General features: G+C 41.0%; 1 protein-coding gene across 1 annotated transcript in view; it reads left to right on the forward strand.

Annotated features, from left to right (window-relative positions):
- The window catches only part of KIF5C (kinesin family member 5C), a 153,068-nt gene that overhangs the window by 96,745 nt on the left and 32,962 nt on the right, over positions 1-23,361 (forward strand). The window contains exons 12-17 of the mRNA XM_023217457.3: positions 2,121-2,296; positions 7,693-7,761; positions 10,138-10,344; positions 12,473-12,619; positions 19,859-20,047; positions 23,225-23,342. Coding sequence (XP_023073225.1) covers positions 2,121-2,296; positions 7,693-7,761; positions 10,138-10,344; positions 12,473-12,619; positions 19,859-20,047; positions 23,225-23,342 — 906 coding nt within the window. The remainder of the gene's footprint in view (positions 1-2,120; positions 2,297-7,692; positions 7,762-10,137; positions 10,345-12,472; positions 12,620-19,858; positions 20,048-23,224; positions 23,343-23,361) is intronic.

Below are 23,361 nucleotides of genomic sequence, written 5' to 3' on the forward strand. Positions count from 1 at the left end.
TCTATCTATCTATCTATCTATCTATCTATCTATCTATCTATCTATCTCCATCTATCTATCTATCTCTATCTAATATGTTTAAGAAAAAAAAAAAAAAAAAGAACACGGTACTGCTTTTATAGCCCATGGATTTAGCAGACTGTAGAGAATATAGATCCTTTAATTGGATGAAATCCAGTCTGCACACTAAGGTTGTTGTGTTGATGGATATTTTAAGCCAGGAATTGGAACTGAATGAAATATTGATTTGGTTCAGGTTCAGTTCAAAGGCTACTCTGATATTCTGGTTTTGTTTCAGGTCAATAATTTTAGAAAAAATGCTTAAGTATAGTACAGTTTTGTTGGAAAAGGAAAAAGGGTTGGCTTAATTTTGTATTCAGCAAAGTAATAGTTTATTCTATGTTTTGCTTCAAGTTGCTGCTTCAAATGGAACTGTGATACAAAAGTGAAAACATTGGCTGTTAATTTTACTTAACACGGAGGCCCCAAGTTGTATTTTGTGGTTATTCAGCGAGATAATGGAGTCATAAGCAGCAGAACTAAACTATGACAGTGTTTTGTTTATATTGAGATAAATGTGTACAGTGTTCAGGTGGGTTCCTTGAAGCATGATATATATTGTTAATGAAGCCACAGATTGAGATCTCAGTTACTCTATTATTTATTTTTATTTATTTATTTATTGGGACAAAGTCTCACTCTTGGTGCCCAGGCTGGAGTGCAATGGCACTATCGCGGCTCACTGTAACCTTCGCCTCTCGGGTTCAAGCGATTCTCGTTCCTCAGCCTCCCAAATAGCTGGGATTACAGGTGTGCACCACCATGCCCAGCTAATTTTTGTATTTTTGTACAAATACTGAATTTTGTATTTTTGCTAGAGATAGTAAAAATCTATCCTTGAGATAGATTTACTAGAGATAGTAAAAATCAAGCCTTGCCATGTTGGCCAGGCTGGTCTTGAATTCTGGCCTTAAGTTTTCTGCCCGTCTTGGCCTGAGCCACTGTGCCCCGACTTCTATCATTTATTTTTGAAAGACTCTCTGACTCAACGCGGTTTTCCTGGGGAATTTTTACAAAATGGATTTTGTGGGCTGAGAACTGGGGTGAGGCTTGGAATACTGCAGACACTCTGACTACTGACTGCAGCAAGATGATTGTGGTGTTGATGGTAAACATTGTGATGGAAAAGTATGTTGGGTTTGGTTTTGCTTTCCAGGAAGATATTTGGGAGACTCAGTGGGGCCAGTAGTTTTCTTAGAATCCTTTTTATGCACTTTATGTCTTTGATGTTCTTGTTGGAGACAGCCACTGGCCAGCTTGCGAGCTGTACCTTTTCCATCAATTTGGTTGTCAAATTTGGCTATTCTTCCTTTGAAGGCTCCAACAAATGCTACTCTGCAGACTGAGAAGTCGTAGGTAGGATCTCGCAAGATAGTCTAGATTGGCTGCATTTCTTGCCTAAGACTACCTGATATCACAGTAGATTATTCTATTTGAACTTTCCAGCAGAGCCAATTAATTCTGGCTTCCTGGAGGAGACAGTGGTATTGAAATGTGAGCTTTTGCAGCGCTAGTCTTAGATCCAGGGCTACCCTCTCTTCTGACCTCAGATTCAGAGATTCTTGAATTCAGAGGATTTGAGCCTTACAGTTTTCTATCGAACAATGCCAGTGTGTTTCTTTACTTGGCTGTTTCTATTAATGAAATAGTGACATAATTAATTCATAATTAGGATGCCTTAGAGGTCTGTTTCCTTTTTAATCAATCACTAGAGAGAATATGACTCTAGTAAAGGCCCAGAATATTCCTCAACTAAAGCAAAATGAATGTAAAGAATTCAGGCATCTCTGCATGTTGGAGTAGCTTGGAATCAGTTTACTTCAGGGATGCGTCTTGAGAGGGGAGATTTTACACAGTTTTCTTTTTTCTTAGACTTGTTTTGGCCAATTCACTAAGACCTTTCTTATCAAATAGAAAGAACACAAACTGTAACCACACAACAACCCTTTATTGTGTCCTCTGTGTATTTTTCACCAGGACTGGTTATTTTTAGTACTCCTCCTGGAGGGTTTCATGCTCAATTTCTTTAATCCCCAACTCTGCTCGGCTATGTTTTACAGGAGAAGCTGTGCCTGAGGATGAACAGATCAGTGCCAAGGACCAGAAGAACCTGGAGCCTTGTGATAACACCCCCATCATAGACAATATTGCTCCTGTTGTTGCTGGCATCTCTACAGAGGAGAAAGAGAAGTATGATGAAGAGATCTCTAGTCTCTACAGACAACTGGATGACAAGGTCTGTGGCCAGAGATTTATAGTTCTCACTCCACTACAAAGATGAAAGAGGGCAGTCCCAGCTCCCTATGGAGCTGATGTAGGGCTACAGTCTGATCTTTATGTCTGGTTTTCTAATACCTACCCTAGCACTTTAATGGTGCAGACTCAGGGAGCTTGATTTATGTGGATTGGAAATGTTAAAGGGAACTTGACTGAAAGAGCAGTGTGTTGGCCTAGACAGACAGGCAGTTGTTACTTAGAGTCTTGTCTTCCAGAAATTGGACTGGGCTGATTACTGCATGAAAGGCGGGGTACGTGAGTGTCTGTGATCTTTAAGTCTCCTTTCCTTTCTTCTCTTCACCTCTTGGAAACTCCAGCAGTAGCCTCAGCTAGGGGCAAAGGTGGTGACTCCCAAAATTCAAGCATGTACTTTAATCATATAGCTATAAGGCTCTGGGATGAGAAACAGATAGTAGTGTGGTCTGATGGCTTTACCTAATTGGTGAAGCTCTTTTCACGGATATATTCTTGAATGAAGTAGTTTGAACATGCTAATTGGGGATGTCCAATTTTATGACAAGCTTTTAGGACTCAAATAGTCATGTAAATGCACAAGTTGGCATAGAGGAAAAGAGGCGTTGGAGAACACTGGGAGAACCAATTAAAGGTTGGGTTAGGAATCCCAGAGGCATGAGAATTAAACTGATGTTTTATATGATCTTGGCATGTTGCCCTTGGAATATTCTAAATCCTTTCAGTTGAGTTCAGTTCATCAAGGTTGCTGATATTTTTAGTCTGATTTAATCTTTTCTATTGTGGTTCAGCTCAGAGTGCTTAGGGACACCTCTGGCTTGTGTGAAACAGCTTTGTTATGTTAACATTGCCATTAATCTTACAGGCCTCTCTCTTTAGGGTAAAGCTCAGAGTCTGGTATAACCTTTGCAAGCTGAATGTGACTGATCGCCTTAAGGAAGCTAGTTCTGCTTGTTTGTGATTCCAAGAGCTTGCACTGTAACCACCGCATTATTCTGGGGTCATCCTACCCTTCTGAAAACACATTTAATGAAATATTCACACCCATGAGATGGGTCACTTGCCCTTTAGGCTCCAAGCATACCGTTATCTTCCATTTCTGTCTATGTATTTTATGCAAAACTTCAAAGAGAAAAAAATAGATCAATAGTAAGTTAACAGTATATGCAATTTCTTGATTTCTCCAAGGAATTGCTATTGTTTAAACAGTAAAGAACATTAGACCATATGCATTTTTTTTCTCATTTTAGAACCGATGGGCTCATTTTTAGTAATCGCAGAGAATCCTGGGTGAGAGGGTGAGAAGCTGTTTCTGTGCTCAGTTCTCTATGAATAGACGCCTGCATGGCGGAATCGGGATCATTTACCTTGGCAGCACAAGGAACTTTCATTGATCCAAGAGAGAGACTTTAGAGTCTCAAATCCAGCATACAAAATGTATGCCATGTCCAAGGCATTCAGTTGGTAGCTGAAGAGCTGGCTTGAGAGTCTCCGTTTCCCGATGGTCAGCCTAGGCCATTTTGTTATGTCATTTTCCTACAGCATGTGCTTTGAAAATTCTGTAAGACCCACTGTTCGAGGCTAGTATTTGTGGTCCATCGCACGATGATGCTGAGAGATGTGGGAGAGGACTGAGCCTAGAAACCTCAGCCTTAGGGGGCACCAGAGCTAATGGTTTGCCCTCAGTGACCCTTCCCATAGACTGCCTGATTATGTCTCACCAGCTGTCATTCTTAGGCGTCCTCCTCTGAAATGTTCTAGGAGGCACTTCCATGTTTCTGTTGACGTAGGTGGTTTGACGCTTGAAGAACACATGAGGCCGGATAAGGCCCCTTCTCAGTTTACTGAAAGGTAGAAGAGGAGGTATTTAGGTATGGGTGAGGCACTAGCCCAGGGTGGTTATGTGACTTACCCCAGGGTATATCACACACAGGCAGCAGAGCTAGGATGAGGTTATATATCTTCTGACTCCCACCCAGTGCTCTTCCCATTTCGCCCTCAGCCCTTTAAATGAGGACCTGGTCCACCTCAGTGAATCTATTTAGGGTGTGGAGGGAGAAAGACCACACGGTTTCCTCCTAGCTGCCCCTTCTGTCCCTCCGTGCTGCCCCACCAGGGCTCCAAGCACAGGTACTCTCCCGAGGCCATGCTGTGTGATGGAGTGAAGCATGCGCTGTGGAGTCAGACCTGTGACAATGACACTGAGACCCGGGCAGACTGTGACAATAATGCTGAGTCCTGGGCTGGTGCCTGGCCCCGCTGAAGGTGCTTTTCTCATCTGTATCATGGGACTCATATCTGTTACTTCGAAAGGTTGTGGTGAGGATTAAAAGTTTCCAGTACATTGCAGGTGCCCAGTAAATATTAGTTTCCTTCTTTCTCCTGGGCTGGACTGGGCTCTGCTTACTTCTGTGTGTGGTGTGGAAGGGGTGAGGTGCCAAGGCGGCCACCAGCAGAGATACAATGTGAACAAGTTGGTGCTGGCACTCCCTGTCTCTTAGTCCCTGTCCCTCTACACTACTGCTCTGCTCTTGGAGATCCTGACATGAACCAAGCTTAAATAGAAATGAAAGTTGATTATTTTTATGCAGATTGCCATCGCAACAAAAAACATCTTTATAATTAAAGGTGACTAGTGACCTGTTGACAACCAGGGTTGACCAGTTCCTCATTTATAAGGGTGTGCATGTTATTTTGTTTTCTTTATTATTATTATTATTATTAGAGATGGAGTCTCACTCTGTTGCCCAGGCTGGAGTCCAATGGCACGATCTTGGTGCACTGCAACCTCCACCTCCCAGGTTCCAGCGATTCTCCTGCCTCAGCCTCCTGAGTAGCTGGGTCTATAGGCGCACACCACCACACCCGGCTAATTTTTGTATTTTTAGTAGAGATGGGGCTTCACCATGTTGGCCAGGGTGGTCTTGATTTCCTGACCTCATGATCCACCTGCCTCGGCCTCTCAAAGTGCTGGGATTACAGCCCTGAGCCACCATGCCCGGCCGCATTGTTTTTTAATTTTTGAGATGGGGTCTGTTCTGTTGCACAGGCTAGAGTGCAGTGGTGAAATCACAGCTCACTGCAGCTTCAACCTTCCGGGCTCAAGCCATCCACCTGCCTCAACCTCATGAGTAGCTGGGACTACAGGCACATACCACTACACTCAGCTAATTTTTTCTTTTTTTTGTATGTTTTGTAGAGACAGGGATTTGCCATGTTGTTCAGGTTGGTCTCGGACTCCTGGGCTCAAGTGATCAAGCTGCCTTGGCCTCCCAAAGTGCTGGGATTATAGGCGTGAGGCACTGTACCTGGCCTCATGTTATTTCATGTATAAGAAAATTCAAGTATAAAATACTTTCTGAAAAGTACTTTAAAATCTGTTATCCATGGACTAGATCTTTAGAGCCGGCATCAGAGTGAGCATGCTTATGCATGTTCTAAGAGATGCAGTTGAATGTGTAGATATAAGCACAGCTTATCATTCTGGAAGTTTTGAAAGACTTTTTAAAAAAATCACAGTGGATCTCATTAATTCCTTAGGTAAGTTGCCTTAATAAAGGGTAAATGTAGTTTGGGAAATGTCTGTGATACAAGTGATCCACGTCTTCTGTAATATCATCCTTGTTCTTCATCCTTCCCAGGTGGGGCCAGGGGCCCTTGGTTTTTCACTGTACCTTAAAAATCACTGCATCCCAGCTTGTCCCTGTTGGGAGGAAGCCTGCATCTTCAGGCTTTGAAATGAGCACAGTGTAAGGACAGAATTCGCTCCATTTCTCTCCTCTCATGGTTTATATCACTTGTAGTGCTTGTCCATTTGTCCCAGGAGAAGAGATGGTGGCTCTCCAATGGTAAACTCTTTGAATCCTTTATGCTAAGTTGTTTAATATTTAAGTGCTCAGGAACATAAACACAAATCGTTCCTGGTAACTGACATGCTAAGTTTATAAAGTAGAAGAGAAAATATATCTACAGAATAGTCTTCTAGTTGTAGAAGTGCCAGTTTTTGGAGGTTTCATTCTGATATAATTTCCCTAACTCACCTGCCAGAAATATGATTTGTGCAGGAAATTAGAACCATTAAAGAAACATTGGTAGTTCAGTAGAAACAGGATCTCTTTGAGCAGAAAAGTGAAGCCAAATGATATTCTACATAAAGGACAAGGAGATTCAAATCCTTTTTGGCTGATTTTAGAATTTTCTTTCTCCATGGAAAGCATTAGTTTGTGACATTAAATTAACATGATTCAAATGTATGCATAGATACCACCAAGCAGGCTGGGGAATATCCCGTGGAACATTGAGGTTCTGTGACCCAGGCCCTTAAGTTTGGGTTGGATTTCATCTGTGGAAAAGGCAAAAGGCATAGTACAGGGTGCATTTTTCTGGGCTGCTGATGAAAACACCTAGGCAGGACTGGCACGAAGAAGTGCCCAAGGATGCTTAATTGAATCTGACTCTGTCTGTTGTTTAGACCCTCGAAGCCAGGTTGTTATCTTCCCAGGCTATGTTTTAAATTTTATTTGAAGTCGTGAAAATAATGCAGTGAAGACTGTTTTTTATGTAGTTAGCCGTCATCTGCCTGCTGCTTAGCCTGCACTGGGGGTGGACCGAGTCTAAGGGGAGGTGGGGAGAGGTAGGCAGCAAATACCCTTGCTTTTGTGGCAGCAACACCTAGTGGCAGAAAATGAGAGAGAGAAGAGAGAATTTGCCTTTCGCACTTCAGTGACAGCCGAGAAAGTAAGCATGAATGCTTCTGTCCCTCAGCTGCCCTGAGGTTTTTTTGTTTTTTGGTTTTTTCATTTGTTTGTTTGTTTGTTTTTAAATTGTTAAGAAAATTAACTTCCAGTTGAGAGGGAGGTCTTCCAATGCCAAATCTCCAGTTCATGTTTCTCGGGTCTGAGAGGTTTGAAGTGGAAACGTTGGCTCTCCCTACCGATCCGGTGGTAGCACTCCTGCTTACTGATGTGTTTGACAAGATTTGGGACAATAACATATGATAGTACAGCTAGACAGAAATTCACTCCTTTATTTTTTGAATTAGGAATTTCACTCTTAACATCTTTGAATTGGGAGGGATATCTCTAACGTCCCTTTCAGTTCCCAAACCCTAGATCTCTGATTTCTCAATGAGCAGGAATTGAGTTGAATGTGCAGGGTATTATATTTCCAGAATATTCAGCTGTTTCATCTGCTGAGAAAGGTGGATGAAGAGGTATTTTAACTGAATGAGATCTTGGAACCTGTCTGTTTTCTGTGTAGCAACGCCACACCATTCCTTCCTTCTTATTAGCAAGCTTATGGTAGCCACCTGTCATTGAGAAACTGGGATATCAAAAATGACATAACTAACAAAAAAAAAACAAACATGATGTTTCATTTCAGGATGATGAAATTAACCAGCAGAGCCAGCTGGCTGAAAAGCTGAAGCAACAGATGCTGGATCAGGACGAGGTAAAGAATGCAATATATTTTTTTCCCACAAAGTTCTTCTATTACTCTTTGTTGTTGATGTTTATTCCAGGAATCTAATCGGCAAAGAAGCTTTTCATAATCACAGAATCATGTGGAAATTTCTTGGTAGATTTCCCTTCACTGCCTCTTACAAGCTGATTATCACTGAATTTAGAAAATACATGTTTGACTTTCAAAAACCCCTGATGTTTTGAGATTGAGTAGCCAGTGGCTACACTTTGTCCTGGAAGGGCAGAGACCTTTGGTTGATTGATCAGGCAAGGATGATCCTTTTTTATTTTTATTTTTTTTGAGATAGGGTCTCTCTGTTGTCCAGGCTGGAATGCAGTGGTGCAATCATGGCTCACTGCAACCTCCAGGGCTCAAGTGATCTTCCCGCGTAAGACTCTCAAGTAGCTAGGACTACAAGAGTATGCCACCATACCTAGCTAGCTTTTTAATATTTTGAGACAGAGTTTCTCTGTGTTGCTAAGGGTGATCTTGAACTCCTGGCCTCAAGCATGCCTCCTGCCTTGGCTCCCAAAGCACTGGGATTACAGGTGTGAGCCACCGCACCTGGCCTTGGGCAAGAATGATTCTGTCTCCAAATACCCACTATACTGTGTCCTGTTGTTTGAGTCCTACTTCAGTTTTGCAATCAGCTGGCTCAGATCTTTGATATACACCATGTTCTCCTGCTGTCCTGTAGGGATACACAAACAAAAACAAAAATAGAAGGTAGAGGAGGGGAAGGCAAAGAGAACGGGGCCCGAGTACTGCGTCAGCATGTATTTAATACACTAAAAAGGAGGCAAATTGTTTTCAGTCTCTCCCCAAAGGCATTCAGTTCATCAGTAAGTGTTTTTATTACACTGTGTTTTGCCAAGTATTTTACAAACAAGAACCTAAGCAAAGGATAGCCAGCCAACCTATCAAACATACACAATTAATAATTCCCTTGCTGAGGACCATTTAAGTGTTGTTCTCTTTTGTGCTTTAAGTTGCTTTCTGCTTCGTTGCTGAAATGCTATGGATTGAATCGCACTGTGCAATGACAGCAGGTGCCTGGGTTTCTGTCCTCAGTCCCAGGCCTCTGTAGGCATAAAGGACTCTGTAACCATTTCCTTCCTCTTTGTTCCTCTTCATCTCTTTAGGGCAATGATTACCTCCCCTGCCCAAACACTTCCCTTGGTAGGGAGACAAGCTACACTTTTATAATCAGGTGAACCATATTTCCTTGTTCTCTCTCTCTTAGCTATAGTTGAGGCCTTCCATTTGCCTGAGTTTCCTGCCCTCTACCTCCCATTCTACTCCAGTTTCCCCCACATTGGCACAGCTGCCTGAGATAAACTTTCCTTCTTGTTACTGTTACTGTTAAAACTCCTTAACGTTTTTATTTTTCTATACTATCAAGGCAGTATCTGTTCAATATAGGAAAACCAATGTAGGAACAATGTAGGAACAAAGAACGAGAGCGTCGGCAAGCCCCGACATTCGCTTTCAACTAATGATAATGTTTGGGGTACATCCTTCTATATCTTCATGACGGATGTTAAAAAAAGGTGACCGATCGCTCTTGTACACTGTTTTAGTTGATTGTGAAGTCAACCCGTTTACAATGTGAAATCCTGATAACATTTAAAAACTATGTAAGTGTTATTCCTTGTCATTTCCTTGGAAATGACTCCGATCTTTTGTTTGTTTGTTTATTTATTTATTATTTAGATGAAGTCTCAGTCTGTTGCCCAGGCTGGAGTGCAGTGGCATGATCTTGGGTCACTACAACCTCTGCTTCCCGGGTTCAAGCGATTCTCCTGCCTCAGCCTCCCGAATAGCTGGGATTATAGGTGTGCACTACCATACCCACCTATTTTTTTTTTTTTTTTTGTATTTTTAGTAGAGATGGAGTTTTGCCATGTTGGCCAGGCTGTTCTTGAACTCCTGACCTCAGGTGATCCACCTGCCTCAGCTTCTCAAAGTGCTGAGATTACAGGCATAAGCCACTGCGCCTGGCCCCATCCTTTGCTTAAAATATGGAATAGCTATAAAATGCAGTGATTTTTGATGTGTAATTCATTCTTTGAGTTAAGGGTATACAGCTGTAAACTAACAACAACAACAACAAAAACAACATATGAAAAACAACATACAAAACAAAACACATGCACACAAAACAGATTTTTTGCAATGAGAACATATCTGTCTTTTTCTTTTTTTTTTATCGTCTGGACCATACGGTGGGGTTTCCCATCATCCTGAACTTTTCCAATTTGTTTTCTTATATCTGGCTTTTAAATTACTTACTTTTGGATACAGCATAGAACATAAACATTTGAACATTAGATTCACAAGTTCCATGCCATCTCATTTCCCCAGCTTTTAGCTTCCACAAGAAGAGATTATGAGAAGATACAGGAGGAGCTGACACGTCTCCAGATTGAAAATGAGGCAGCCAAGGATGAGGTGAAAGAAGTTCTCCAGGCCCTGGAGGAGCTGGCTGTCAATTATGACCAGAAATCACAGGAAGTGGAGGATAAGACCCGGGCCAATGAGCAGCTGACAGATGAGCTGGCCCAGAAAACGGTTGGAGCATTTGTGTCTAGGGGGTGGGACTTCCTTGGCTGCCATTCCTATACTCATATTGCTATTCATTAACAGACATGGTATAAGGAGGCAGTAGCTGAATAGTTATTCAGTGTTAGATGCATTCCCTGAGGTCCCTCCAACAATTGAAATACTTCATGCAAGTGACTTTTGTTCACTCATCCTGGAACTGCACATCATGACTGTTTTATATCCAGAGAGTTGATAACATTAGTGGGGATGCTTTGTGGGAATGTCACAAGAGTGCAGACTTTGGAGCCAGAAAAATCTTAGTTACAAGTCTGACTTCATAACTCTTAGACCTTAGCTGAGACAGCTAAGCTTCGTGAGTATTCATTCCCTTATCTGTAAAAATGGTGATGATAACCTGCTGCTTGCATGGTGTGAGGATTAGTGACAGTTTATGTAAAGCACTTAGTGCAGATCTGTGCATATGCCACAGTATCAATACATACATCTCAAAGTATTGCTACTGGCAAGAGTGGGGTCCCATGGAAGGTATGGACTTTACTCTTCTTGCTTATACCCTCCTGAATGGATTCCATTCCCTCCAGTCAGCTTCTTGTTCTGGCTGTTACCTTCAGGAGCCTGGAACTAAGCTGCCCTTGTTTGTTTGTTTGCTGTTCTGTTTTAAGCCAGTGCTTCAGCCTGTACATTCCCTTATTTCTAGATTCTCCAAATGAAAGACGCCGTAGGTTCTGCAGTGAGCTAGCGGTAGCAGGAGCAGTGAGTGTTTGGCATGGCGGGGTGGGATATGTCCTTTTCTACCTGGAAAATGGGCGGTGGAGAAGCTGACTGGCTCTAACCTGCTGTCCTTAGTACCTCTGCCCAATGGCCTGGTGTCCTGGGCTTGTGCCCAGCCTGCTTTGTGGAAAGCATCCAGTTTAAAAAGAAGTAGCAGATGGCGCAGGAGAATGCTGATCTGCCGACTGTGAGGCTGACAGGAAATGCTCCTCACGGCATACATTCAGCTGCATGGAGGAAGACTTTTCTAGCAGCTTCCCAAGATGGGGACTACTGCCTCTGAGGATTTTAAAAACAAGATGACATAAGCAGTTGGCAATACCAAACAAAATAAAACAAACTCATTCCAAAGTCACTTAGGAAAGGGGGCGACTTAGATTTCCTCTGCTTAGTGTTTTCTATCGGATTATTTTAATTAGTCCTTCATATTACTTGCTTCTTAAAACAATGAAACATTTTTCAAAATACAGTTTTTAATTTGCCATGAAACCAAAGTATTACTAGATTGGTGTAGAAGGCTATTAAAATTAGACAGATTGTTTAAAAATGCTCTAGCTGCATATGGGAGAATTTTATAAATAGATAACTGTTTTCCTGATGTTGAACGTTAGTTAAGAATATATACCTTTTGGCAAGATGCATGAAGGATGAAAAAGAGATGAGTTTATTAAAGTTTGACAAGAAAATAGAGCTTCTGCTATATAATAAGAAATCAACTATTTGTTGGTTTTTAATAAGTAACCAACCTATTGTTGGTTTGTAATAAGTAACGTAATTTTGAAAAAAGATGAAGAGTGTTTAATTCAGCTTCACTCTGAAAATTTGAAGACTTTTTTTTTTTGAAGTTGCTTTCTAAACTTATTAAACTACCTCTGGGCCATCTATTCTAGACCCATCTGTCTTTATCAATTTAGGTGGGAATATGGAGGTGGCCGAGGGAGCAGGTTTGTTTAGGAGTGGAGGTGGGGACCCTTGCAGGTAAGTTTAGACCCTGAAATGAAACAGGTAGGACTGACATAGAATATCTGGTAAGTAGGAAGATGCAATTACGTGTTATAAACTTAAGGACTTCTTTTCTGGCTTTTACTTATTTTTAATAACTTATTTCCCTGACTTGGAATTGTCATCTGATATGTAGACATATAATGTATCAGGCCATGTGATATAACTTGTTGATAAAGAGTTCATCTTCTTATCCAAGAATGCAGTGCTATGTGAGAGTTTGCCTTAAAAGGATTCTTAGGTTGAAGTCATGTAAGTCATGTAAAAGAAATCCATTCTACATGATGGTGTTATGTGTAATGTAGAGTGTATGAAATTGATGGGCAACCCTTTGAATTTGTTGTTGAAATTTGTTTTTCAGACTACACTGACAACCACACAGAGAGAGCTGAGCCAGCTACAAGAGCTTAGCAACCACCAGAAGAAAAGGGCAACTGAGATCCTGAATTTGCTGTTGAAAGATCTGGGGGAGATTGGTGGAATTATTGGCACCAATGATGTGAAAACTGTAAGCCAGCTCTTCTTTTATCTTCTCTACCTGCTCCTATCAAGTTAGCAGGGTCTGTGCTTTACTCTTTTAAGCATTCAGTGCTTAGCACTGTGCTTTGCATCTGCCATGTGCTGGTTAATGTTTGAATGAATGAGAAAAGGGCTAATTGAATGACTGAGTGAATTGTTTGTTGGGGTGAGGAGGAGGAGAAAAAAATGATCTTTCAGGTCTAGGCAATGTCTTCAAATCTTGGTTGGCTTTGTGTAAATTGGTTTATTTCTCAAACTTATTTCCTCATGTTGCAGAAGTTTGGAATTAAATCGCTTAAGCAACAGTTCTAGTCTCAGAATTGTGTTTTTCCTTTTCTGAAAGAACCCAGTGGAGTGAAAATTCTCCAACAAGTCGGTGTGAAAGTATTAGGATTCTAACAGTGGCTTAAGCAATAAAATCACATTTAATTATTCACAATATGAGAAGTCTAAAATCTTGCTACTCAGGGTGTGATCTTCCTCACCTAGGAGCTTATTGGAACTACAGCCTCTCAGGCCCCACTCAGACCTATTGAATCAAAATCTGCACTTTAACAAGATTCTCCAGGTGATTCTTTATGCTTATTAAAGTTTGAGAACCAAATTTTGGTTTGGTGCCATGGCTCAACAATGTCAAATTCTCAGGCTTTTTCTCTATTTCCTTTCTCGTGTCCTCAGCCTGTTTCCTTTTCATAATCCAGAGGATTGTGCCTCATGGTAGCAAAATAGCTGCTGTAGTACCGATCATCACATCCTCACTCAACCACATCCAAGGCAGGATGGGCTTAATCCAGGAGGGAAATGTATCCCAGAAGTCCCCAGGAGACATATCCTTACACTTCATTGGCCAGAATTGGATCACATGACCACTCCACATTTCTGGGAAAGCAAAGGGGAATAGGATTACTATAATTGGCATAAACCAATCATGATGAATCCCTTGGGGTTATATACATTGTTGTTCTTATTTTTTTATTTATTTTTTTAAGACAGTGTTTTGCTTTTGTTGCCCAGGCTGGAGTGCAGTGGCGCAATCTCAGCTCACTGTAACCTCTGCCTCCTGGGTTCAAGCAATTCTCATGCCTCAGTCTGCTGAGCAGCTGGGATTACAGGCATGTGCCACCAGGCCCTGCTAATTTTTGTATTATTATTATTTTTTTAAGTAGAGACGGGATTTCTCCATGTTGGCCAGGCTGGTCTCAAATTCCTGGCCTCAAGTGTTTCACTCGCCTCTGCCTCCCAAAGTGCTGGGAATACAGGCGTGAGCCACCACACCTGGCCATTGGTGCTGTTGATAGCAAGAAAGTCAGAGATGTGGGGATAATAGGGGTGGTATAAAGTTGTCCAGAAGCTAGGAATAGAAGGAAGAGATAGAATTAAAAATGGTATCAGCCAAGAATAGGTAACAATTTGCTGGAATATAGAAAGGCCAATTGTTGTAATTAACCAAAAAAAAGGATAGAGACATTTTTAAAACAAAACAAAGCTTTATTGAGGCTAATTTACATAAAGCTGCACCTATTTAAAGTATGCAGTCTGAGAAATTTTGACATATGTGTACAGTCATGAAACCATCAACACCATTAAGATAATGAATGTCTCCATCTCCCCCAAAAGTATGTGGGGGAGGTTTCTGGTCTCTCTATTTTGTTTCATGGATCAAATCTTTCTGCCAATACCACAATGTTTTGATCACCATAGCTTTATAATAATATAGCCTCTTATACAAAGGAGTCATTGATGAATATATGTTGATTTTGTTGAGCTGGGGAATAGTATTACATTGCTTACCTTACATGTCACAATTTCCTGAAACCAAATTCTTTGAATTTAGCCATTTTATCTTTAAAAGGCTGAACTCTACATCAGTCTGCTTAGTGGGAACACTCAAGTTGTGAGTTGGGATTGTTAAATACTGGAAAATGCTCCCAAGATCAGGCTTCTTTTGTAGACTAGACTAAACTATTTCTGGGAAATGTTGAAAGCCCTTTTTGGATGGCGTAACAGGTCTCGGCTTAGAGTACATGACCGCTCGTAAACGTAACCATTCTTTCATGGAAACTTTATTGTAACTGATTATTTCATAAATCCTTGTGAATGAATCTAATTCTAGCACAGACTTCTCAGATACTATAGAGTTAATCTTATTAAGCTTCAGTTTGGTGATTTTATATTTGAAGATTTATTTTTTTGAACCATACATTGGTGTTGAGCAATAAAATTTGATGTGAGGTGATTAAGTGGCCTCACAATATGAAGGTGGAGTTGATTTATGGGAAGTTGATGCTTGCTGCTGATAATGATAAAGGAAGAAGGTATTTTTATGCTAAGTTCTAAAATAGAGCTGATGAAAATGCTAATGAAATCAGGAGTGTCTGGGTGCTTCAGTATTGAAAAAAGAGTCTTTACTTTTGGGACTCTGAAGTATGGTTAAGATTGAGATTATTTTAAAATAATCAATTGCATGTTTTTGAGATTATTTTTGGATTCCAGACATTGGATGTCCTAGTTAATTTCATTGATAGCCCTCATTTATATCATTCTGGTTTTTTTCATATAATTATGAGTTCATCATTAGGGTGATGAGAGCTAATGGAGTAGTATGACTTTGGGTGAGTCACTGTACTTCTTTGGCCTTCATTTTTCTAATTTATAAAATGACAAGATAAGCTCAGACAATATCAAAGATTGTCATCTCAGAAATTACATGACTTCTGCACATTTGTTTCAGATTTATCCTTATAGGTACAGGTACTTTTCTTATTGGTCATGACTCTGAATTGATATGGTAATTCTTTTGATATAGGAGAATGAACAGATCAAGGAAATTTGCTTCAGTGGTTTTGTATTTTTGTTCCTAAAATGCCATTTAATTTTCACAAGGTCCTTCCTGGTAGGACTGTGGGATGGGGGAAAAATATGGCTATTGGAGCCTTCCCCAGTTCATAGTTCTAGAATATGACAGCTCTGAACAACCAGAAAACAGAAAAACCCATATATCCTCAACTCAATCATGTCTTGAAACATTTTCTGAAGAACCAGAAAACAGAAAAACCCATATATCCTCAGCTGAATCATGTCTTGAAACATTTCCAGAGTCCAGTCATTTTGTTTCATCAACAAAACAAGATGAGTCCAGCATATAACAAGATGAGCCCAGTGTTAATTTTATCCGAGTTTATGAGTGAGCCTTCTCTTCCTTTCATGTACTGGTGACACTGAACTGTCAAGAGAAGTATGATGAAGTCCATACATTTGGGAAGGAGACCTTTATTTTTCATAAAGGGTTGCAGGCTGCAGGATGACCATTCTTACAGGTTGGGAAGTGTAACCTCTGGCCAGAAGCCAGAAATAAGCACTTTGAGGGTGGGAAGAATAAGAAAGGGATTTATGTTTTTCACGGGGTGGCCAAATATACTTATCCAACAGGTTACAGGAGGAGTTATGAAGATTCATGAAGGAGTGGCATGTGCGTGTGTAGTAGGAAAACATGTATGCAACATGGGTCCATGTTCACTTTGGTTTAGAGACTTAACATTTAAATGTATTATAATTAGGTCCTATACATCAAAGGGTGAAGCAGAGGACATGAAGGCTCTCTGCATGCAGCCTTAGCCTGCCCAGAACCAGAACCACTTCGTGGTTAGTGGTCTCTTGTTGGGGAAGGAACACTGGTTGGTGGTTGTGTTGAAATTGCAAAAGAGAAGGGCAGGGGCAGGCCGTGATTGATATCAGCAGTGAAGCAATGGAGTGAATATTTCAAAAGGGCTGGCTTCCGTTTAACCCTTAGGGAAGAAAGCCTAATGCCGATTGGCGAGGAGGGGGTATGACCAGGCGTTTCCAATTTCACAATCTGTCATGGCCTGGAACTCGGTATTTAACATTTCTCTGGGGTCTCCTTGGCCACGAGGGGGTCTGTTCAGTCATTTGGGGGTTTAGGATTTTACTTTTGTTTCTTGGGGCCTACCTTACCTCGCTACCTTCAAAAGAATCTAGCCAGAAACTGAATAGAAAGTTGAGGTAGAGTAAACGAACTGAATTGGACTCACTGACTAATTTTTGTTTGGCCCACACTGACTTGTAGGCCTTTAAATGTGAACATGACCTTACTTACCTTGGGTGTGGTCTAGGAATGGCAGTAGTTCATCATCTTGCATAGCCACTGCATGCCCAAGAGATGGGGTAGGGAGGTGGAGAGGTGGGGTGACTCCCTGTATAGGCAGGTAGAAGCAGCAGGCCACGTCTTCCATAGATTTCATGACGGTGCAGTCTTTTCTCCTGGGTTGGTCATTGATACTGGATCCCATGGTCTAGTGTGTACTACTGGGGCATTATCAGACTCTGGGACAGTTATAAATAACATTTCAGCACAAACTGATTATTATTATTTTTTTAAATAACAGTGTCCTAAAATTACTGGAAACCTTTGAATGTGAAACCACTAAATATATGAACTCTGTAGTGGTAAGAAACCTCACAGTTAAAAACCATTTGTTAGGGGTATTGTTTTTATCCATCAGACACAAACTCAAAATCTCCTTTTAGATCTCCAAGGACAAGAACTGGCTTTAGAAGTTATAGCTCTGGTTTGGAAGAAGAAATGTCTAGCTCTCATTTTGGAGGAAGCCCATCTTTATACATATCTATATTTTTACTCTTCCTCAATTTACATGGGATCTGGGCATAAAAGACAAAGTGTCCTACTTTAACAGACCTGGAAAAGAAGAGGGATTCATTCTCTTCCCAGGGTGCCAGAGCTGCTGGCTTAGCAGCGTTTTCCTACCAGGAGGAGCTGGTGTAGGCTGTGAATTCCATGTGGAAGAGATGGATTTTACTTTATCTTTCTGCAGAAACTGGACAAGATGTAAGATACACCTGGTCAGACTCAGGAAGGTGTTTCTCATCCCTCACCTACACTGGACTAAAGACAATGACAGAACACACTGAACTTGAAGATTGCATGCTTTTCTCACCCAGTGTCTCCATGCCATTGGAATAGAAAAGGAATGTAGTGAGGAATGGTGTTGGTAGGCAGTCAGAAGTAAAATGGGTTTAACAAGGTCCTCCATGAAGGTAGAGTCAGAAATAGATACTTGTCAATTTTCTTGCTGTTGACATACATTCTGCAGTATTATTGACATTGGAGTCACTTGACATGTACTACTGTTGAATTTTTTTTAATTTTTAATTTTGATCTCAATAGATTTTTGGAGGACAGGTGGTGTTTGGTTACATGGATAAGTTCTTTAGTGGTGATTTCTGAGATTTTGGTGCACCCATCACCTAAGCAGTGTACACTGTACTCAGTGTGTAGTCTTTTATCCCTCACCCCACTTCCCACCCTTTCCTCCATGTCCCCAAAGTCCGTTGTATCGTTCTTATGCCTTTGTGTCCTCATAGCTAGCTTTCACTTATAAGTGAGAATATATGATGTTTGGTTATCCATTCTAGAGTTATTAATACTTAGAATAATGGTCTCCAATTCCACCCAGGTTGCTGCGAATGCCACTATTTCGTTCCTTTTTATAGCTGAGTAGTATTCCATGATTTTATATATATTTATACACACACACACACACACACACCATATTTTCTTTATCTACTCGTTACTGATGGGCTTTTGGGCTGGTTCCATATTTTTGAAATTGCGAATTGTGCTGCCATAAACATGCACGTCTTTTTCATATAATGACATCTTTTCCTCTGGGTAGATACCCAGTAGTGGGATTGCTGCTGGATCAAGTGGCAGATCTACTTTTAGTTCTTTAAAGAATCTCCACATTGTTTTCTATAGTGGTTGTACTAGTTTACATTCCCACCAGCAGTGTAAAAGCATTCCCTTTTCATCACATCCATGCCAACATCTATTATTTTTTAATTTTTTTGATTATGGCCAGTCTTGCAGAAGCAAGGTGGTTTCACATTGTGGTTTTGATTTGCATTTCACTGATAATTAATGATGTTGAGCCTTTTCCATATGTTTGTTGGCCATTTACATTGTTGTTGAATTCTTATGGTAAGGTTGATGCCAAATTACGGGCACTCAGCAGTGTCTAGTGTACTTCATATCTGCTACCAAATTTCAAGGCTGATGCCTGATTCCATTTTTTTAGCCCTTAAATGGTTACTGGACAGATAGTTATATGATGAGTGAATGACAGCAATAACGACATAAGTGGGCACTCGGGAGTGTACTGTGGAACATCAAAAAACCATGGTTGGAGTCATTGTCTTTCAACCAATGGAAGCCTCTGTTTCTGCGCTGGCTTCTGGACGGGATTCTTTGTTTTCTCTTAAGGTGCTAGGCTGCCCTCTGGTGGCTAAACAAAATATGCACACAGTTACTTGTTCATTTGGTGAACTGCTCTTCAAGACCCTGTTCGCATTTCAGCCGATGGGTTTCTATCCCAAGTATCTTGCTTCAACTTTTGTTTCCAGTAGAGCTTTGAAACTTAGAAACCAAATATAGATCATGCAGGAATTCTGGCTGTCAGAATCTTCTCTTCAAAGGTGGATTTAGACTGTTGTTCTCAGGGGATCTTAAATAATGAGCTAGATTACTGTCTGCTTGGAAGGAGCAGGTGTGAAAAGGCAAAGGAAAATAGATTGGTAGTAGTAATGAAAAATTATGCTGAGAAACCTTCATCAAGAAGCCCTTTGGTAATTCATAGTACATTCTTATTCATTCGATTTTCTATTTAATTGAGGACTAAACATGGAAACACCTTTTTATTTCAATCCTTGTTTATAGAAACATATTCAAGGCATTATACTACTTCTCTACCTGAATAAGCACACTATGGAGAACATTAATGAAGTTTTGATTTGAGTTTTTATAGGAATTCAGCATCACCTTTAGGAGCATTGGGTCTCGCTGCTGTTACAGAGATATAAGGTGTAAGACATTGAATGAAATACCTTTTAGGAGTTATCTCCTTTTAAAAATCTTCAGTGTTTCTTCTTATGCTGTCATCTCTCTAAAAATTGATGGTAATGAAAAACCTAATTAATTGAGGATTATGTTTAGTAGGGGGTTTCAACTGAAAGTTTGACCTGAGGTTTAGGAGAACTTGGGGTTGAATGTTTGGTACTTTCCGCTTGTCCTTTAATTGGGATTGGGAACCAGAAATCCATGGACACCTTGGGGATCCAGGGGCAGGTTTCAGGGGAGTCCGTGAACCTACGGAAATTGTGGGCAACATTTGAGTGTGTCCCCTCCTGTGCTCAGTTGGCAGATGTGAATGGAGTCATTGAGGAGGAGTTTACCATGGCCCGCCTGTACATCAGCAAGATGAAGTCAGAGGTCAAGTCCCTGGTGAACCGCAGCAAACAACTCGAGAGCGCCCAGATGGACTCCAACAGGAAGATGAACGCCAGTGAGCGGGAGCTGGCAGCCTGCCAGCTGCTCATCTCCCAGGTGGGCCCTTCCCTTCCCCTCATTGTCTTGAGATCTGCTGCCTCTATGCCCTTGCTGGTGCTGATGGTGTGCCGTAGGCTTAGTTGATGGACTTTGCTTTGTGTAAGCTTGGCCTCCCCAGGCGATGGCAGCCCAGGTCTCTTCTTAGAGCTACATTTTGTTGTGAGAAATACATGAATTCTGATGAGTCCTTTCCCATAGATGGATGGCTAGCTAGCTAATGAATGTAAAAGATTGGGTGGAATCTCTAAAATTCCTATGAGTAAGGCAATATTCCCTCATCTTTTAATCTCTACCATAGGTACACTTTAATATGGAAAAACAGAAACTACTACTAATAGTAGTAGTAGCAAGTGGCATTGTATTGAGCGTTTACTATGTACCATACACTGTGCTAAGTACTTCACATGCGTTTTCTCACTTAATCTCAAAAAAATCCTAATAGGCAGGTTTTATTATTATTCCTCTGTTTCAGACAGGCAGCTGGGATTTAGATTAAATATATGTCCGAACACCTACAGCCGGTGAATGACAGAGCTGGGCTACTCAAAAAAATGTGTGTGAACCCAAAGCCCATGTCTTCAAGGGCTTTTCAAGTCCAAGGGCACATTTCACTTGCCTATCGAGTAAGGCTGCTCTTCTTCCTATTGGAGTGGCATTTTCAGTTTAGTTAAGTAGCCTCAGAAAACAGCAACCCAGTTTCTGGGCTACCACTGATATCTGAGCTTGGTATTTGGGTCTGACGTTTCCAGGAGGGGTCTAATTGTATACTACTTACTGCCTTATGCCAGGCATTAAAATAGGCTGTCATTTGGAGGAAACAGGAAACAGATACCAGCATGGATTGGTGTGTCAAATAATACTGAGGCGGACAAAAGCATACTTTATTCTGGTGTGCTTTTAACCATAATAATGTGTAATCATAGAAACATCTCCAACCTCTCTGTCTAAAATGAATCCACAAGGTTCCATTTTATAACCAACATAATAAGCAGAAATGTATTGAAAAGATTATTCTGTGCTAATGTGTGATAGTAAAATCGATATATTCATACATTGTTGAGAAAAGTATAATTTGGTCAGTCCTTTTGGAAAGCACTGTGGAAATCAGAAACCATAAAAATGTAAGTATAATTTAGTCCAGTAATTTCACTGACAGTATTTTTCATTGTTAATGAAAATGAAAAAAATTTATTTCATATGATATTCTCATTTCCTGATTAAAAATATTAAAAGCTTTTATGCAAGGTATTGAAGACAATGTTATTTTGGATTATAATAAAATAAATTGATAGACTAATAAGATAAAGTTACATGGAATAATATTATGCAGCTCTTATAAAAAAGGTAAAAACCTAGCCATTGGGAAAGTCTAATTATATAAAGTTAAGTGAAAATGAAAATGCTGAGTTAGATTTACGTTGTGCTTTGCATTCCTGCAGATAAGGAATATCAGGGGGAAATAGTCGATACATTGGTTTATGGTTTACACCACTTTTTCTGGATTTGCTCTAGAATTTTATTTTTTATAATTATATAGTTATTATTTATGAAAAGTGAAAATAAAAATGATATACATAAGGGAACAAACAGTGCACCTCATATGTGATTTCCAGGTCATCTATGATACCAACAGCAGGTGCTTTGACCAGCCTGCCTCTAACATTTGGGGGCCAAGGCAAGGGTACTAATAGAGACCCCATGGCCTGCAGCCCACCCTCTTCTCTTTCAAGCTGGACATACCAACTACATGTCCAAGTCCCTTTTGCACCCAGTGTGAACTGATGGAACTGTTAGATGCCAGCTGCCATTTGTGTAAATGGGTGAGGAAGAGGTAGTGCCAGCCCTGGCCTTCAGACCTGGAGTAGGAAGTTTCTAGGTCCCCAGTACTCTGAGTGTGATCTAGAGGGAACATAGGTTCAGGAGGACATGCTCCCTTGGCCTGTGAACTCTTTGCTTAGTGGAGTAGGGTGCAGCCAGAGGAGGGCCCAGTGGGGTGCTCTGAATCATCCAGGTCTCAGACTGACACTGACTTTGCTGTATGAGATCAGAGTCAAGAACGTTAGGATGTGTTGAGTTTAAAGAGTACCTGTTCTAAAGTTTTCTTTCTACATCAGCAACAAACACAGGTTCCATTAGATGGTGATTTGCACTCTGCTACAATTCATACATTGCAAAGATTCGACCATTATTTCCTGAAGTTCAAAAGTAACAGAAACCATGGCTCTTTATTTTCTGATGTGATCTAAGGAACCTGGCAGTCTTTCCAGCTGAAATGCTGTCTTCTGTGTTTACATTCATCCTCGTCACCAAAAACTGTGCTTATAAGATGACTGCTCCAACAGAGTTGTGTTTTCTGGAGAAGTTATTTCATTAGATTAGAGCCCAGTTTCCAGGGTCTTCCTGCCTAAAGCTGAGCTCCCTAGATCTGAAGTGTTCTGTACACATTTTCCATCTGCCTAGAAGTTACCACTGTCCCTGTTCAGCCAACAAGCTCTCATTCATTCATTCATTTCACTAATATTTATTAAGCACCTACCCTCATGGAGCTAACAACTAAAAAAGACAAGACAAATGATGTAGACGTTAGGTGCTATAAGAAAGTGTTGGGGCCTGAGTGATAAGGAGCTAGCCAGGGCAGTGTGTGTGTGTGTGTGTGTGTGTGTGTGGTGTGTGGTGGGGTGGTGATGGTGGGGAGGGAAAGCTTCCAGGGAGAGGAAAATGCAAAGGTCCTGAGATGGGAATTGGTGTGTCTGAAGGACAGAAAAAGGAAAGACCTAATATTTGAATGGTGAAGATGGAATCCAGAGGTGCATGTTCAATGAATGAGGGCTTCAGCCGTGCACTTTTCCCAGCCTGTTTCTCTCGTGCACGCTTTTCTCTGAGGAGCGAAACCCACTTGGCCTTCGGCATCTCATGTTAAGTGGATGGTGAGGAGGGGCCTGCCATGAGTGGTGTCTGTGGGGAACGAAGCCAAGAAGCACAGGGAGAAGCAGAGGTCTGTCTTGGTGTGATTCTGAACACCGAGGCAAGGGTGAAATGGGCACCATTTGGTGGTGGCACTCAGAAAAGAGACTCAGGAACCCCTCTTGTCTCGCATTTTCCCACTAGACAATTCCAGGCCAGCCTGGATGACCACCTGCTAGTCATTCACTCTTCCTTTTTGCTTGTTTAAAGCACGAAGCCAAGATCAAGTCTCTGACAGACTACATGCAGAACATGGAACAGAAGAGGAGGCAGCTAGAAGAGTCCCAGGACTCGCTCAGCGAAGAGCTGGCTAAGCTCCGAGCCCAGGGTAAATATTTGACTAACGC

This window comes from Piliocolobus tephrosceles, chromosome 11 (genome assembly GCF_002776525.5).
Source record: "Piliocolobus tephrosceles isolate RC106 chromosome 11, ASM277652v3, whole genome shotgun sequence".
In the NCBI taxonomy this organism is placed as follows: domain Eukaryota; kingdom Metazoa; phylum Chordata; class Mammalia; order Primates; family Cercopithecidae; genus Piliocolobus; species Piliocolobus tephrosceles.